The sequence below is a fragment of the Penicillium canescens genome, assembly GCF_028828765.1.
Source record: "Penicillium canescens strain IBT 15451 chromosome Unknown utg000007l_segment0_segment0, whole genome shotgun sequence".
Taxonomy (NCBI): domain Eukaryota; kingdom Fungi; phylum Ascomycota; class Eurotiomycetes; order Eurotiales; family Aspergillaceae; genus Penicillium; species Penicillium canescens.
In genome coordinates, this window is record NW_026703969.1 from 791,652 (window position 1) to 807,623 (window position 15,972).

The window sequence follows — 15,972 nt, forward strand, 5'->3', positions numbered from 1 at the left end:
CTGGGTATTTACCCAGAATATCTTACGACATCAAATCAGACACCTCACATAAAAGTGCATATTAGTCTTTGTCAGCATATCCTACAAAATTGTCAAGTTCATAGTTTTTAGTTAGAGAGAGATTTTAATATTACCGTTCTGGAACCCATACAATGTTGGTCACTAATTTCTGTTAGATTACCATAAACATATCTGTAATTTAGCTGGACAATTTATATATCAAACAGGGAGTATATATTTAAGAATGTTAGAGCACTTGATTCGCTATTACGAGTGTGAGATGTTAGACAACGGTAAGAGTAATATAGAGTTTGGATTGAATTCTAGAATTGTGAATATCTTTGTGTATTTGGGTTTTCCGACTACGATGCTTGAAAGCTACATTATCAAGATTTGCAAAGCTGAAGAAAATACACGGTATAAATTCACTTTGGTTTGTATTGCATGGTTACAAGAAGAGCCTTGTCAATGGGGATCCCATTCGTATATATCCGTGTCTCAAAATCACGCTAAATTACCGGCTCACGCCTCACATATTTCCTAGCTGTACAAGTAGACTCTTGGACCATTTTTGGTTCCAACGTTGCCGCGTAAGTCTCACAATGCCTATTTTTGTAACGGAATTTCTATAATCTCTCAATTCTCGAGGACTATAATACGTATTTTCGTGTGTTCCTCATCCTGAACCCCAGTAAAGGAAGATGATATCACGCGTCTCCTTGCGCCGGTTGGCGCTCAGTACCTTTCTCCTTCATTCGGTAGCTCATGCCCACGTTGTCATGCTATCGCCTGAGCCCTACAGTTTTGACACACTTGATAATTATCCGTTAGCCGCAGATGGTAGTGATTTTCCTTGCAAGCTGCGCGATAACGCATTTGAGGCCCCCGAGACTGAAACAACTATCGGTGTGGGCGAATCGCATGAACTGATCTTCCAGGGCAGTGCTATGCATGGAGGAGGCTCGTGCCAGATCAGTCTAACCACAGATCTTGAACCATCCAAGAATTCGGAGTGGAAGGTAATTCGCTCATTTGTCGGTGGGTGCCCGGCCAACGTGGAGGGAAATCTTGCTGGTGGGTCCGCTCGGATCGAGAAATATCCGTCGAACTTCACCATTCCATGTGATATCTCCCCGGGTAAATATACGTTGGCCTGGACCTGGTTCAACCGCCTTGGAAACCGCGAGATGTATATGAACTGTGCGCCTATTACAGTGACAACTGAGGCCTCAAGCGGAGACTCCGTCAAGTCCATCGCGCCCTCGTCCACCCTTCCTGCAATGTTTGTTGCGAATGTGAACGGTTGTATCACGAAGGAAGGCGTTGACATTAGGTTCCCCGAACCTGGTGAAAAGGTTGAGTTTAAGGGGCAGCCTTCTAACCTCGCACCTGAGGGAGAGCCTGCCTGTACTGGCAATCCGACATTTGGCGTGGTCACGTCATCCAGTATATCCATGAGTACCCCGTCAGCTACGGCAGGCGCATAGGCCCAGGATGACTTCCTGCAAGCTGGAAGCTTATTTGGGAAGGGGATGGAATAGGTAAATGCTCCGTTCTTTATAGTCAGTATATCCAGGTAATGAGATAGCTCTCGATATATGCAAATTGCGAATTCATCATCTATGTTATCTCTCACAGAACGGTCGTAAGCCCCAGTTCGATATCGTAGTCTTGACTACTATTCACAACTACTTTCCTAGAATTATTGGTAAAGAAAGTTCTTTCGCCTCTAATCCTGCGAGCTTAACGCATCAACCTAGGGCCGAGCTGCTGATTCTGTTCTTCGCGTGAGACATCGGGACAAGGAAACAGGGATTGGGACAGTTAATATTACCAACATCATGTCGTGGTGAGGATTCACCGCCTGTGTTGTACCATCATATAGACTGCGCTGGAAGGGAATTTTTCCGTCGCGCCGACACAGCAAAGCGATGGAGGGCTCCCGGTGTCACGTGTGCATCGACTGCATCAATGGTCCCGCCACCGTATCCAAAGCTAAAATGCTGGCTTGACTAACATAGACAGCCGTTGTAATATTCAACGTGCATAATTTTACCTGAATCTGGCATGAAGAAGAAGAAGCTGCAAAGTCCCAAATCGTGGCGTTAAACAAAATACATAAAAAAGCTAGGGCTGGTGGGACCACTGCCACGAGAACAAGAAATAAAAATAAAAATAAAAAATAAAATAAAAAGAGAAACAAAAAAAAAAACAAAAAAGAACAAGAAAAAGAGCAGAGGGGGAAGGGAGCCTGGCCTATAGCTGCCTAGTATGCAATGTCCCTCTTTTTCATTATGATTATATAACGTTCCAACTCTACTAAGTCGGAGCTTTTCCTTGCGGTGATTTCTCACTCTCTACCACGTCCTTCAACACCGGGTATGTAATTGATTTCTAAAATAGGCCGACCAATGCTGACGGGTGTCAGTAAGTGAAGTCAGCATCCGAATCCCCATGGCCTATGCGCTACCATTTGGAACATTCTCCGATGATAATGTTATATGTGTGATATTTGGCTTCATTATGATTGCGCTAGGTGTAGGACTTGGCTTTGCTGAAATCTCCCGCCCGCCGCCATGTCTGCCTATTTAGCGAATACAGAAAAAGGGAACTTCCAATCTAGCCCCACAATATTGGCTCCAGTACTCTTTTCCTAAACCCAAACAACGCCTGCAAGTCGTAGCCAGTATAGGCAAGGTGCTAAATTGCAGTAAATATTCGTAATGTGGCTTTGAATGTCCTCTGGCAAGACTCACTCTGGGACATGAGGCTGCTAAGTGGTTGTATGATTCTCGGGTTCGAAACAATGTTCCATACCGAAGAACCCTGGTTTCGCTGTCCACGACGGTCTAGTCGAGGTGGCGCTTGGGGCGTAGTCACCGAATGAGCCGGTTTGTGCTCCTCGCTGCCTGCCGAAGAAGATAGCCATTTCGGGCCATGGTTCTGGTTGTGCGGCTGATTGACTGGCTGGTTGCTCCACTGGATGTTCCATTGGTTTTCCGACTTGTCGCTCGGCTGCTGGTTCGATTGGGTTTCCTGCTGGTTCCGCTTTTGTTTCTGGTTCTGTTTCTGGTTTTGGGCCTGGGTATAGTATATCTGCATATCTTTAGGGCCCTTGCGATCTTCTTGACTGATTACATCGTAGTCGGGTACAAATTTCTCATCACATGATGCAAATGTCTGGAGCTTCCCAGTTTCCTGGTCGCGAATATAGAGAAATATATCCTGGTTGCAAAGAACGCTGAGCTCATGAAGCTTCTTCATTGCCCCCGCGGAGCGCTTCCGATAAGTAGTTAGGCGAGATCTCTTATTTTGTAAGCTGACAATGGCTCTGCGTACACGGCCCATTGCGATAATCTTAGACACTATAACATGTATTGAATTAGGACTCCTGGTAAGATATAGCAAAAATGTTTAGGCTGGCTAAAAATATACCACTGGTGTCCAAATTTAGACTTGTTGGCAATACTAAGTTACTAATATGAGCCAGTGACTTGATCGTCCCGACAAGTTGGCACCACTAGTGGATACTACAGTAGGTGTAAAGTCTTCTATCAATAGAACGGTTGTCTGCCCACCAAACCATTGGTATGATTTTGGCCCCCGATGCGTTGGAGTAGCGAGCGATTTCTCTTGTGCTTAACCGTCCTTCGTTCCTTTGAGCCAATATCACTGCATTCATCGGTTCCATTTGCATCTATTCTATCTTTAGAAGAACATTAGTGTCCCGGAATATTGTGCCAAAAATAGTTTCAATAACCTTTTGCCCGTACGCATTGATCTATCAAAACAGTATGACCTGGCTAGTAGGGGGTCGGTATAGTGCATTTACAGAAAAGTAACAACTGAGGTCTTTCAGAAGAGGTTGTATGTGTTCCACGTGCCCTTGGAACCTGCTATTCAAGGCCGAGCTCACTTTGAACCCTCACCAAACCCCAACCAACTTCTATATCGAAGCTGGTCCGAGAGACAGCCCCGTAGCCCGATGAAAGCTCCAAATCTCATTCTTTTTTCTTCCAAACTAATATCGTTTTCGTGAGACATTCCAATCCACGGGGACATTAAAATAGGGTATTGCAACGTTGTGAGTGTTGGGGGCCAGACCTGGTGAAAGTGCCGGGCCAGGCTATCAAGTTGGGTCGAAGTCAAGAGATAGAAGGAGAGAAGAGTAGATGGGAAGTCGGGATGTGTTTCTCCTGTGGACATGGATATTAATGGCAAAATAGCCTTTGACTGTAATGGTACAGGGCGCATGGAAAGTGGGCGTGGTATTCGTCGAGCTTTGATGGCACTTTGTTTTTACGTGTATAATGAAAGCAATATCGGGCAGAGCATCTGAAATTGGCCTTGAACCGCCCATCCCGCGGCGTTCTTTTAATTTGCTTCATAATGGCAACCGGTGAAAAGTCCTAAACCCTAGCGATGTGGTACCTTTTATACCTCGGGTCGAGTTGAACTCCCACTAGAAGAGTTTAAATGTGATTCGGAGGCCCTCATCATGCTGCGACAGCAGTCCATTTTAGTCTACGTCGGAGTTTCCAACGTTGCGGTATTCGGCAGGGCGAAATGTCATATGTCGGACGTCCAGAATCGGACGTTTAATAACCTAATCTTGGATGAGATATTTTTAGCCCCACACGCACCTAGCATAATTTTTACGCTAAACCACGGCGGACTCAGCACTTCTGCGCGCGGGTAATGCCTATCAGCTTCAATCCGGGTGTAACCCCGGATTTCGTTAAACGAATGTATCGGCTTTCACACGGTAAATACGAGAGCAGGAGGTCTTTGAATCGAAACTTTCAAAACTGGCATCTCAAGATAGCAAAAGGCTGCCTCTCACCGTTGCAATAAAACGGGCTTCCCACATGGCTAGTTGTGCCCTTCCTTATAGCCAAAATAAATCCGGCTGAAAAGCACTAGTTATAAGATCAACCAGTATAAAATCGAATACGGAAAATTTATGTCCATTACGGCGAAATCCCTTTTCTATCCGAGCCTTAAAAAAATGATAATGACAATAACAAACGTTCGCCGGTGGGTACTGTACATTGATTCCTCATGGCATCTGTTTTCCAACAAAGCAGCCCGCTAATTCCAACGGCATGGGCAGTCGGCCTAACTTAAAGCAACGTGACACCTTTCCCTACGTATCCTGGTGTGCAGTATGGGTTAGAACCGCCGCGGCATCTCCAGCCAGCAAAACATGTCTCACGGGGTGTCCATGTGGTGCCGATACACTGTTCCAGGACATTCCCGTCGCGTTTCCAAACGTTGTCCGTGCATGCAGTTGCCGATGAAATGGTGGTATTTGCGCCGATCTGCACCCTCGACGGGGCCAGCAAAGGAGCTGAACACCGGGGCGAGGCGGACGCAGTCGTGTATCCAGGCTGTTTCGATACTGATGGCAAGGAAACGCCAGAAGAGCTGTTCACAATGTCGTTTATCGTCGTGTCAGTTATTTCCCATGAGATTGCGAGGTGACCTAAACTGCAGGCATTTCCTCCGGCCAACTCGTCTAGGACAGTATAGCTAAAGTCAAGACCAGGAGCGCCTTCCGCATTCCAAATCCTGGTGGATGAAGAGCCGACACTACATCGTTCGCAGCCATCTCCAATGAAGAGCTGCATGGTGGATGGCTTCCCATTAACGGAGACTATTACTTGTTTACCGCAGTATTTCGCCGGGTCTTGGCGTAGCTGGGTGCTATTCATAGCGACAAGGTGGTTTGTATTAATCTGGTTAAGGGAAAGCGGTATGAGGGAGCTACACATCACTCCGCCTTGATTTTGAGACTCAAATGTAGTACCGCAAGCGTTCACCTGCTCGACGTCATAGTAGTACGTGACAAAGCCATTCCCACTGTCAATAGTAGATCTAGCAACGACTCCTAGCTGGGCGAGCAAGCTGGCTGTGACACTCGATCGGAAACTCATGTCGAAGGCCCTACGAGAGATAACGCGGCATCAAAGCAACTCATGAGCTCGAAGATTGTGCAATGCTCATGCGAAATATTCTGTTTTTCCCAGACGGAGAATACAAAGCCAAATATAGTTCTTGCTACCCCAAACCTATGCCGTATTCTGGTAGCCAATCTAAAATTAAGATGGTGGATGTACAAGGTACACTATTATACTTGCCCTTCTCTGGCAGGCCCTTCTTTGATAGTAAAACTGCAGCCGGATTTGGAGAGGTATCCCTGGGATAAGATTCAAACTTACGTTGACTGAGCCTTTACAGACACTATAACGCAAATTTAAGCCTACTTAGTCCGAGTGAATAGGGACGACGATATCTTAGCTAGAACATTAACTGCGTATAGCCCGCGTCTGCTATCTGCATCAACACGAGTGTCTCACATGGTAATCACGTGATGTCAACTATAGTGAGGTTATGCGAAAGAATGTTTTAAACGTAAGCACTATTAACAACCACCACTAAAATCGGGTGAATAAGGGGAGCGTGCAAAATTTATCCTGCGGAAACTTAAAATTAAGACATTGTAGACATACCGGAAATCTGGATCGAGCATAGGAGTAAATTTCCTCTGATTCCGGTAATGTTAATATAGGTAAGTCTGAACATAAGAATATTATTCATTACAAATCCTCATACAATGTTCAAGTTACAATGCTCAAGGGGGCTTCTTTCTAAAATATCTGTCTTTACATGTCCGTTCCTGTCCATCCAGGCGGTTAGAATTATCAAATAGAAAATTCTAAGACTAAGGCTCGATCAAAGCAATCCCGTGTTAAACGGCCTACGTCGGTTATGATAGACAGGTTAAAATTCTCGTTGCTGTTGGCTCCATCGAGACGTTTATTGAGTTTCTACTATAGGAGTGTGCCATTAGCTCGCTTTCTACATTGGCAGGGCCTATGAGGAGCCATAGGTCCCCTAAGCCCTTGCCAATGGGTATTCTTCACCCTTTTAGAGACTAATAAACTATGTACCCTTCTCCTGCCTAGTCTTGCCTCTGCCTCCTGTAATATTGCGCGTTTCAACCCACCAAGCAGACGATACTCACTACTCCTTTTGAGTACGTTACGTAGGAGAAGCCTCAGATCTGAACTTTGGATAATCCAGAGTCTGCAACGTATCCTAACCAGGCACCGATTGACTAGAGAGATAACACCATATTTCGTACCAAAGGCATAGATATCTATGTCTCGCCAGATTGCACCATAAGACAAACTGATTTGACGGTCATGTTCGCAGATCAGACATCTTCTCTTGAGAGGCGTAGGATTGAAATCAAATGTAGGGGATGATGTTACGCCAGTCTCTAGGAACGTTTGAAAGAGTCTTACCCTATCTTTACGATCATCGAGGTTTATCACGGTAGAATTTTCGACCTTATGCTTCAAGAACGGCGATGTCTTGGTCAGGTGTTGTTTTGAAAACATAAAGCTTTCACCTTGACAAAAGACTTCGATCGTTTCTTCGGACTGCCTGCCTATCATAGCTGTCTGATCCATAGGATCACTCTCCATCGATATTCGTGAGGGGTCAATGTGCAATGTAGTGTTCCGCTTGGTGATTCCAAGGCGGGGATACGTAGACCTCGAAATGGGGCGGATCCGGATCCAACTTTTGAATCCTGATCCTGATCCGCCGGATTTCCGGATCGAATTCTTTGATCCGGATCCGCACCGCGGTTCTACGCAAGGCGGATTAGGATCAATCCGTTTCGATCCTGATTTGCATAAACTCGCCAAGACTTTCCTGTTTTGGCGGATATAAATGATGACTTATCTAAATAAAATACTGTAATATACACTTGTTCTGGTCAATGCATTCATAACTCCTAAGATTTAGTGATTTTTTGGTTGAAATTTCATGTTTTGAAACCGTATGTAAATCATTTTACCTATGGAATTTGAATAATAGAAGTTGTAACATCATTTCCGACCTTGGTTGTTAGCCAATTATTAAAGTAAAGTTGAGGTGTTGTAATGACATGGGAAATATATATTCTCACCCAAGTATCATGTCACACTTTTTCGGAACTTTCTTGAACTATTTTAAAGCAAAGCCTTCTAAAATCATTATATCCTTATGATTAGTTAGCTGATAAACTAAGGTACTTCATTTCTTCCTTTGTTTTTAATAAGTGATTCCTACCGAAATACCTATCTCTGTAGCCTACATAGCATACTTTGGATTAAAGAGTCAGGCAAATTCAAACATACTAAAAGGTTTTAGGAGGGCGGGGCGGGGCGGATCAGTCAGGATTTTCCCAGGGCGGATCAGGATCAATCCGTTAAGATCCGTTCTATTGTGGGCTCGTTTTGCTCTTAAAGCCAATCATATAGTAGGGCTGTAGGTCGCCTAGCCCATATTAGAATTGATATATCTACAATGTCGTTCAGCTCGCGCTCCTGGTCGCGTCTTTTAATTTCCCTTCTTTCTCGCTTCTTTCCTCCCTGTAAGTCTCCTTCTTTCTCTTTACTAAAGTTAGTAGTGATACTTATTCACTATGTCACAAAGTCAAGCCTCTCAGTTCTCGGATACCTACCCTTCCTCTATCTTTGAGGATAATCCTCTAGATAACCTTTCAGATATTCCTTCTGACGGAGCAATATATTTTACCCCTAGTGCTCTATCTCAGCAGACATCCACCCTTACACCTGACGGCGATTCCGCTCGACCATTAATAGTACCTCCTGTTCCGCCGACTCTAGAACGTGTTGGGCCTACGACAAACCAGAAGCACTTTATACTCTGGACTGAGGAGATGAATGATGAATTCTGTGGGTGGTGGTTGATGACAGAGTATGGAAGTCAGATGAAAAGGAATATCTTCGAGAAACGACGCCAAGCGGACTGTTGGAAACACTTCTATCAGGTTGCTATGATTCAAAATGGGTCACCTAAGGTCATGTGCAAAGTATGCAGCCAGGTTATCATCCACCCCGCGGTCGGAAATCGTGGGACATCCTCCCTAAATAAGCATGTCCGGGAGGGTGTTAATTGCCGGAGATCGAAACCCTCACAGGATATTCGAAAGCTTCTTCAATCAGGGGTATGTTAGAACTTATTTTTATTATGCCTACTCCTCCTTGAACCTACAATTAACTTGTTTATCTTAGGTACTTAATGGCCCTCAGCCAGAGAAATTTACCCTCGAGGAGTTTGATGAGTGTGTGATATCTCTAATTACTGAGTTACGACTACCATTTCAGTTTGTTGAACATCCTCGGTTTCATAAACTAGTCAAACTGGCTAGTCTCGCCTCATCTCCGCCTCGGGTTTTGTCTGCATATCTAGTACGACAGAAGATCCAGGCGAAAGTGATAGAACGCCAAAAAGGCCTTCTACAGATGCTTCCGTCAGGTGCGAAGCTTTCTATTGCATTAGACTGCTGGACCTCGCCCTTCCGCCAAGCCTTTATGGCCATTACCGGATATTTTATCGATATAGACTGGCATTACCGTGAGATCTTGCTTGGATTTGAGCCACTTCATGGAAGCCATAAAGGGGCCGACCTTAGTGTTGTCCTCTTGGATCTTTTAAAAAAACATCACATCGAAGATCGGGTTTTAACAATGACCACTGACAATGCATCAAATAACACGACGCTCCATGATAGTATCATGAAAGCTCTTGATTCACTCGTGTTACCAGATGGTACCCCTATTGTTCGAATCCCGTGTATGGCACATGTTATTCAACTCAGTTTAAACGAGCTTCTCGGCAGGATGGAAGCAGCCCCAAAGAATGACCGAGAAGAAATGGAATGGACAGATTCTGAGTCCCGGGGTAAAGCTCATGGAGAGAAGAAAGATATCGTGCTTACCCTTAATAAGGTAAGAAATCCCCCCCCTCCTTCTTTCTTAGCTAATATTATACTAATATCAACCTAGGTTCGGCGACTAGCAGTCTGGGTTAATAGAAGCCCTCAGCGTAGAGAGCAATTCCTCGAGCTCCAGTCCAAAGAACCAAAGCTTGTTCTGATGCAGGACGTTAAAACCCGGTGGAATTCTACATTTCTGATGCTCCAGCGTGCCAAAAGACTACAGACTATCTGCGACAAGTATTGCTCTGAGTGTGGCCTCTCTGACCTTGTGCTCACTAAGGACGAATGGAAGCAGATTGACTATCTTCTTTCTATCACACAACCCTTCTTCAACTTCACAAGTGTTCTCTCAAAGACTAAGGATGTCACTATCCATATAGTCTTTAGTATCTACAATCAGCTATTCGATCATCTCGAGAGGTCTAGGGACCAGCTTAGACGAAAGAAAGCAAGATGGCAGATAATAATGCGAACCGCTCTCGAATATGCAACACAGAAGCTAAGAGACTATTATGCCGAGACCGACAAGGCCTATGGTGATCTCTATGCGATTGCGACTATCATGGCACCCCAGAACAAGCTTGAATACTTCTCTGGGAAGGACTGGAATGGGCCTTATCGCAAACAATACCGCGAGAGTCTTGAAAAATACCTTGAGCCATACAAGAAGCGTTACTTTGAAACTCGGCCAGCGTTGCATGGAGTTTCTTCTATAGAGCAGTTCTCTATAGTTGATCAGATAGGTGACAGGCAGAAAGCCCAGGGGTGTGAGATCAACCAAGACGATGAGCTTACACAATATCTTGGAAGTAGTAAGTGAATCATTACTAAATACCTTTTATTATCTCTTACTAATCCTTTACTAGGTACTCGCAAGATTAATCCATGTGTCTTTTGGAAGTGTAATCAGTATGAGTTCCCAGTTCTTGCGAGCCTTGCACGCGATGTTCTTTCTATTCCTGCGACTGGTTCTGGTGTTGAACGACTCTTCAATACTGCTCGTGATATCTGTCATTACCGCCGAGGGTCTCTTAAACCGACAACTATCCAGGATCTTATGATGTATTTATGTACATCGAGGTTTGACATTGAAAGTGATCAGCATACTTTGATAGAGGAGTATCTTACAGCACAGGAGATACAAGCAGTGAAGGAGAAAAGGAAGAGCGAAAGGCTAGATGATGATATGTTTGATCTAATCAGTGATACTGAAGAAGATTTCTCAGCTAAGGCTCAACCATCGCAGGGCCCGAGCAGGGTTGCGCTTGGTAAAAGACCTCTTAGAGATATCAGAGATACACCTCTGATTGAACTCGGAGACGAGGATGAAGAAGTCCAAGAGGATGAGATCCCGCTACCTGATAATTCAAATCTGCAGGATGCAAGTGGTACTCAGAGGCGTACATCAGGGCGGGTTCCAAAGCGTTCAAAGCGGGATGATGGTGAATGGGAGTACTTAAAGCCCTAGATTTAATAGAATTAGAGAGTTCCAAATCAATTTCTATTTCATTAGTATACTTTTTTGATTAATCTGTAAGCCAAATACTTAAAAATACAGCCCAAATCTACATAAAATATGCATATCACAGGGTTTCTTATGTTTGTCCTTTTTGTTAATCCGGCGGATCAATCCGCCCCGTACAGGGCGGATCAAAGATTTATAGAACCGCCCCACGGATCGAAGAACTAGATCCGGATCCGCCCCAAAGGCGGATCGGGGCGGATCCGGATACAGATCAGAACGGATCCTTTCGAGGTCTAGGGATACGGTAGGACAGGCGTTAGTGGACCTGAAGGACTACGATAGAGACGGTCATTGGTAAGATGATTAAAAGCCGTGGAGAGGCTATTTATGGACCGATATATTTAAACAACGACAACGTAATGTGGCCCGGGCGCGTTGGGTAAAATTTAGCGATGCCCTAATCACCGATGCCAGTACTGGCGCTCCAAGGTGGGGTACCGCCTTGGCCTAGCCTCGAGCCCCGTCAGTAGCCAATATCTACAGGCTATAACTTGCAACAAATGTTGCACCTATACAGGTGGTAGGGAAAAGCAAGACATGCAATCCGAACTGACTGAATGGATTATTATTATGTATCGATCACGTGCCGGTTATTTTTGTGTCTTTTCTACTCTCCTCTTGCAGTTGTCGCCGATGCCACGAATTACATGAACGACACTGACCGTCTGGTCTTGGCTCATTTTATAGTTACGATTTTGTGTATCTTAACGCTAAACAACTACTAATAGAATCCAGATGGGCACAAGCCGCGTGGGTAGAGCGTCATCGGACTATGATCAGGATATGAAGCGAGCCAGGGCTTTTGGTATTGATGCGTTTGCCCTGAACATTGGCGTTGACCCCTTCACCGATCAGCAACTTGGCTTGTTGTACGAATCGGCGTCCAATAATGACATGAAAGTCTTTATTTCCATTGACTTTAACTGGTGGCGTATCGACCAAACTGGGCTTATTGGCGAGAAGATTGCTCGGTTTTCCAACCAGCCCGCACAGCTTCTTGTGGATGACAAAGTTTTTGTCTCATCGTTTGGTGGGGACGGCCTCGATGTAATGGCATTACGCGCAGCAGTAGGGAGATCCATCTTCTTTGCCCCCAACTTACATCCGCCGTTTAGCACAGAGCTTGAATCGATTGATGGTCTCTTGAACTGGATGGCCTGGCCAAGCGACGGAAACAACAAAGCCCCAGCTCCCGGTCGGCATGTTTCGGTCGCTGACGGAGACACAATATATCTTAATGCGCTCGCAGGAAAATCATATATCGCGCGTGAGGTTCCTCAAGTATGCCTCCGCCAGCTGAATAGCCTACTAATTCCCTACAGCGGTTTCACCGTGGTTCTTCACGCATTTCGGGCCCGAGGTATCCTATAGTAAGAACTGGGTTTTCCCGTCGGATTTACTCTGGTTTCACCGATGGATGGAGCTCCTAGCCCTGAATCCTCGTTTTATTGAAATCCTCACTTGGAATGACTACGGAGAGAGTCATTATATCGGGCCCTTAAATTCTCCACACATTGATGATGGGGCTTCCAAATGGACAAATACTATGTGAGTCTCGGCGGAGGTACTGCTGTGGCGTGGCTGATCTGAGTAGGCCTCATGACGGATGGTTAGACGTTGCGAAACCATTCATTGACGCGTTCAAGCAAGGCGCGAGCTCCCCTGATGAGTTCGTCACGTCGGATAAGCTGGTATTCTGGTATCGACCAAACCCTCGAGAGATCAATTGCGGGACGACGGACACCTGCATGTCCGAGGCCGATAATAGTAGCGGGAATTACTTTATAGGGCGACCAGATGGCTGGCAGCAATTGAACAACTCCGTCTTTGTTGTATCTCTACTGACTTCCGCCGCTACCGTGCGAGTGAGCAGCGGAGGCAATGTCTACGCCTACGAGGCTCCGCTAGGTGTAAGTGCTAAAGAGGTATCAATGGGGTTAGGGGCTCAGAGCTTTGCTGTCATTCGTGGTGGGCAGACAATTCTCTCGGGCACAGGGACAAAGGAAATCACGGACGAGTGTATCTATGGAGCATATAATTACAATGCCTATGGTAAGTCGTGTCCTACGTCCTACGGCCGGTATCTGATCTGCTAGTTATAGTCGGAACACTTCCTCCTAACTGAAAGAATGCTTCATCTGGCTCCATATATGAATTCCTTGCTATATTCATTGAAATGCTGAGCGGTGGCCATACAGGCAAGATTGGGATCCCATCTCTTCCTTCGGTTAGAAACAAAGGCGACATTAAAGGCCCACTACAGTAGACCTGTCAATGTTTACATGTAAAGCTCCGCTGGCTTGGCCCGCCCCCAATTGCATTCGAGAATGTCGCGTTCCGTTACCCTTGCTATACAAGTATAGAGTATGGTACTGCTAGTCGATTACCACTTGTCCTGTAAAATATAACATGTTTTATGATACCAGTTTGACTGTGAGCCTATGTCCATGTGGCTACAGGCGTCTGTATTGGTGGTAAGCAAAATATACCCTGTTCTTCCTTAGCCTCACAGATAGCAAAAAATGCGTACAAAAATTTCATTCCAGTCTAATGTTGGTCTCGCGCTAAGGCTAGTTTCCACTATCTGCCAGCATGTTAGCGCACCAGGCTGAGTACCTATTTTTGATGCTAGACAGCAACCACATTGCCTCCCGGAATCTTGCCGAGCCTTGTTGTCGTCTTTTCCCCAGCGGGACTCACCATGCCAGGAAGCCTTCCGAAAGCCCTACGTGCTATAATTGCCATATTTATCCTTCTTGTTGTAATCCAGTCCCTGCTCATTTTGACAGATGGGCCTACGGTGGCATATCTCCCACGTCACCAGGGTGTTCAAGCAGACGTTGACGCAGTGGACTGGTCGCGTTTTGCCTACACGCAATACGTCACCAACACAGCTTATCTCTGCAATTCAGTCATGTTGTTTGAAACCCTACATCGCTTGAACAGCAAGCCTGACCGAGTTATGATGTACCCATTGGAATTTTCGCTAGACGAAAACGATGCTGAACCGGTGGGTCGACTACTGCGGAAGGCGCGAGATGAATACAACGTTCAACTGGTACCTATTCAGGTGCAGAGTCGCATCAGTGGAGATGGTATATGCCAGCTGATTTTTTGATTAAAATTGTGAATACTAACCGTGTTATAGCAACATGGGCGGAGAGTTTTACTAAACTCCTCGCCTTCAATCAGACTCAATATGATCGAGTTCTAAATTTAGACTCGGATTCTACTATACTGCAGGTGTGTTTGTGTGTTTCCAGAACACAAGTTTGTTTTCAATATCCTTGTACTAAAAAGTCTGTAGAACCTGGACGAATTGTTCTTCATGCCCCCTTGCCCGGCAGGATTACCGCGAGCCTACTGGCTTAACCCTGATGAACGTGTGCAAAGCACCGGCTTATTACTGATTCAACCTTCTCGTTTTGAATTCCGCCGCATAATGGCGGCTATTAACAATGCTAGTGGTTCCGAATATGACATGGAAATTGTGAACACTCTGTACAAGGACAGCGCACTCATCATCCCGCATCGTCCATATATGATCCTGACAGGGGAGTTCCGTGGTGAAATTCACACCAAGTACTTGGGCAATAACCAAGAAGTCTGGAATCCAGATGAAGTGCTCCGTGAAGCTAAATTCTTACATTTTTCTGACTGGCCCGTCCCCAAGGTTCATTATTGAAACTCCTTTTCTATAACTTCCTTGGAAATGTATCTGACTGTCCACTTTAGCCCTGGATCAAAGCCTCTCAAGAAGTCATAGATCAAGAACGGCCTCGCTGTCGGTTCAATGCGACAAGTGGACGTAAAGACGACTGTCGCGATCGTGATTATTGGTTGGGCTTCTATGCCGATTTTTCTAGACGACGAGCAGTATGTGCCCTCACATTATCTTGCGGACATCAACTGAAAAATCTAGGACGTCTGTGGCGGAGATATTTAACCGAACAAACGGGGCGTATCAACCGTAGAGATGCCTCTTTACATGAATCATTGCAACCCGCTATTGAATAGTGCCCGTCGGGTCCTGAAAGTCCATTTTGTCCGTATCTTTCGATATGATAGAAGAGACGAATATGTATACACTTTGTGAGGACTGGTCTCTACAAAGTTTGCAACCGAAGTATCCTACCGCTACTGTATAGCCCTAATAGTATCTGTGCTCCTGGGCAAGCGCCGACTAGTATCCATATGCGTGTATGGCTGATGCTGATACTCTATGGCGTTTGGTGGACCGTATATGTCGAGTAGCTTTTCGAAGGTCTCCGTATAAGTGAGCCGGTGCTCCCAACAGGAACAAGACAAGAAACGCAAAGTGACTCTAATAAAATTAACTTGGCATCCTATGGAATTTGCGACAGATAGAATTATGCTTAGTAAATCTACACCCGGTTGACACTACAAGCTCCCAAACAAGGTCTAATCGAGAAGCCATTCCCGCCGCATTTCTGCGTATATACAATCGTTACATGCTTATGGGCCATACTGGAAAAACATCCAGTACCAAGCCAGCTTAGCTTTTCAGGAGCGAACTTTTTACTGACTAGAATAGAATGGAACATGTCGTCATGACGACGGAAACTCCAGCACTATATTATTCATGCAGTGGTGTCTCAACTTAGAGCGTGCGTAGACTTCAGCTTCG

General features: G+C 45.3%; 5 protein-coding genes across 5 annotated transcripts; 3 read left to right on the forward strand and 2 right to left on the reverse strand.

Moving 5' to 3' along the window:
- Positions 1 to 779: 779 nt before the first annotated feature.
- Positions 780 to 1,487, forward strand: N7446_010625 (uncharacterized protein; the record flags this gene model as incomplete). Its single annotated transcript, XM_058519368.1, has 1 exon — positions 780 to 1,487. One exon carries the CDS (start codon positions 780 to 782, stop codon positions 1,485 to 1,487), a length of 708 nt encoding a protein of 235 aa, XP_058368206.1.
- Positions 1,488 to 2,700: 1,213 nt separating this feature from the next.
- Positions 2,701 to 3,348, reverse strand: N7446_010626 (MADS-box domain-containing protein; the record flags this gene model as incomplete). The annotated part of the gene is made up of 1 exon (XM_058519369.1): positions 2,701 to 3,348. The coding sequence occupies one exon, from the start codon at positions 3,346 to 3,348 to the stop codon at positions 2,701 to 2,703; it is 648 nt and encodes a 215-aa protein (XP_058368207.1).
- A 1,775-nt stretch (positions 3,349 to 5,123) lies between these two features.
- Positions 5,124 to 5,936, reverse strand: N7446_010627 (RlpA-like double-psi beta-barrel domain-containing protein; the record flags this gene model as incomplete). Its single annotated transcript, XM_058519370.1, has 1 exon — positions 5,124 to 5,936. The coding sequence occupies one exon, from the start codon at positions 5,934 to 5,936 to the stop codon at positions 5,124 to 5,126; it is 813 nt and encodes a 270-aa protein (XP_058368208.1).
- A 6,012-nt stretch (positions 5,937 to 11,948) lies between these two features.
- Positions 11,949 to 13,449, forward strand: N7446_010628 (glycoside hydrolase family 71 protein; the record flags this gene model as incomplete). The annotated part of the gene is made up of 5 exons (XM_058519371.1): positions 11,949 to 12,021; positions 12,053 to 12,591; positions 12,647 to 12,872; positions 12,919 to 13,376; positions 13,427 to 13,449. Exons 1-5 carry the CDS (start codon positions 11,972 to 11,974, stop codon positions 13,447 to 13,449), a joined length of 1,296 nt encoding a protein of 431 aa, XP_058368209.1. The 5' UTR covers positions 11,949 to 11,971.
- Positions 13,450 to 14,025: 576 nt separating this feature from the next.
- N7446_010629 (uncharacterized protein) lies at positions 14,026 to 15,270 on the forward strand (the record flags this gene model as incomplete). Its single annotated transcript, XM_058519372.1, has 5 exons — positions 14,026 to 14,419; positions 14,473 to 14,567; positions 14,632 to 14,997; positions 15,060 to 15,200; positions 15,247 to 15,270. 5 exons carry the CDS (start codon positions 14,026 to 14,028, stop codon positions 15,268 to 15,270), a joined length of 1,020 nt encoding a protein of 339 aa, XP_058368210.1.
- Positions 15,271 to 15,972: the final 702 nt, after the last annotated feature.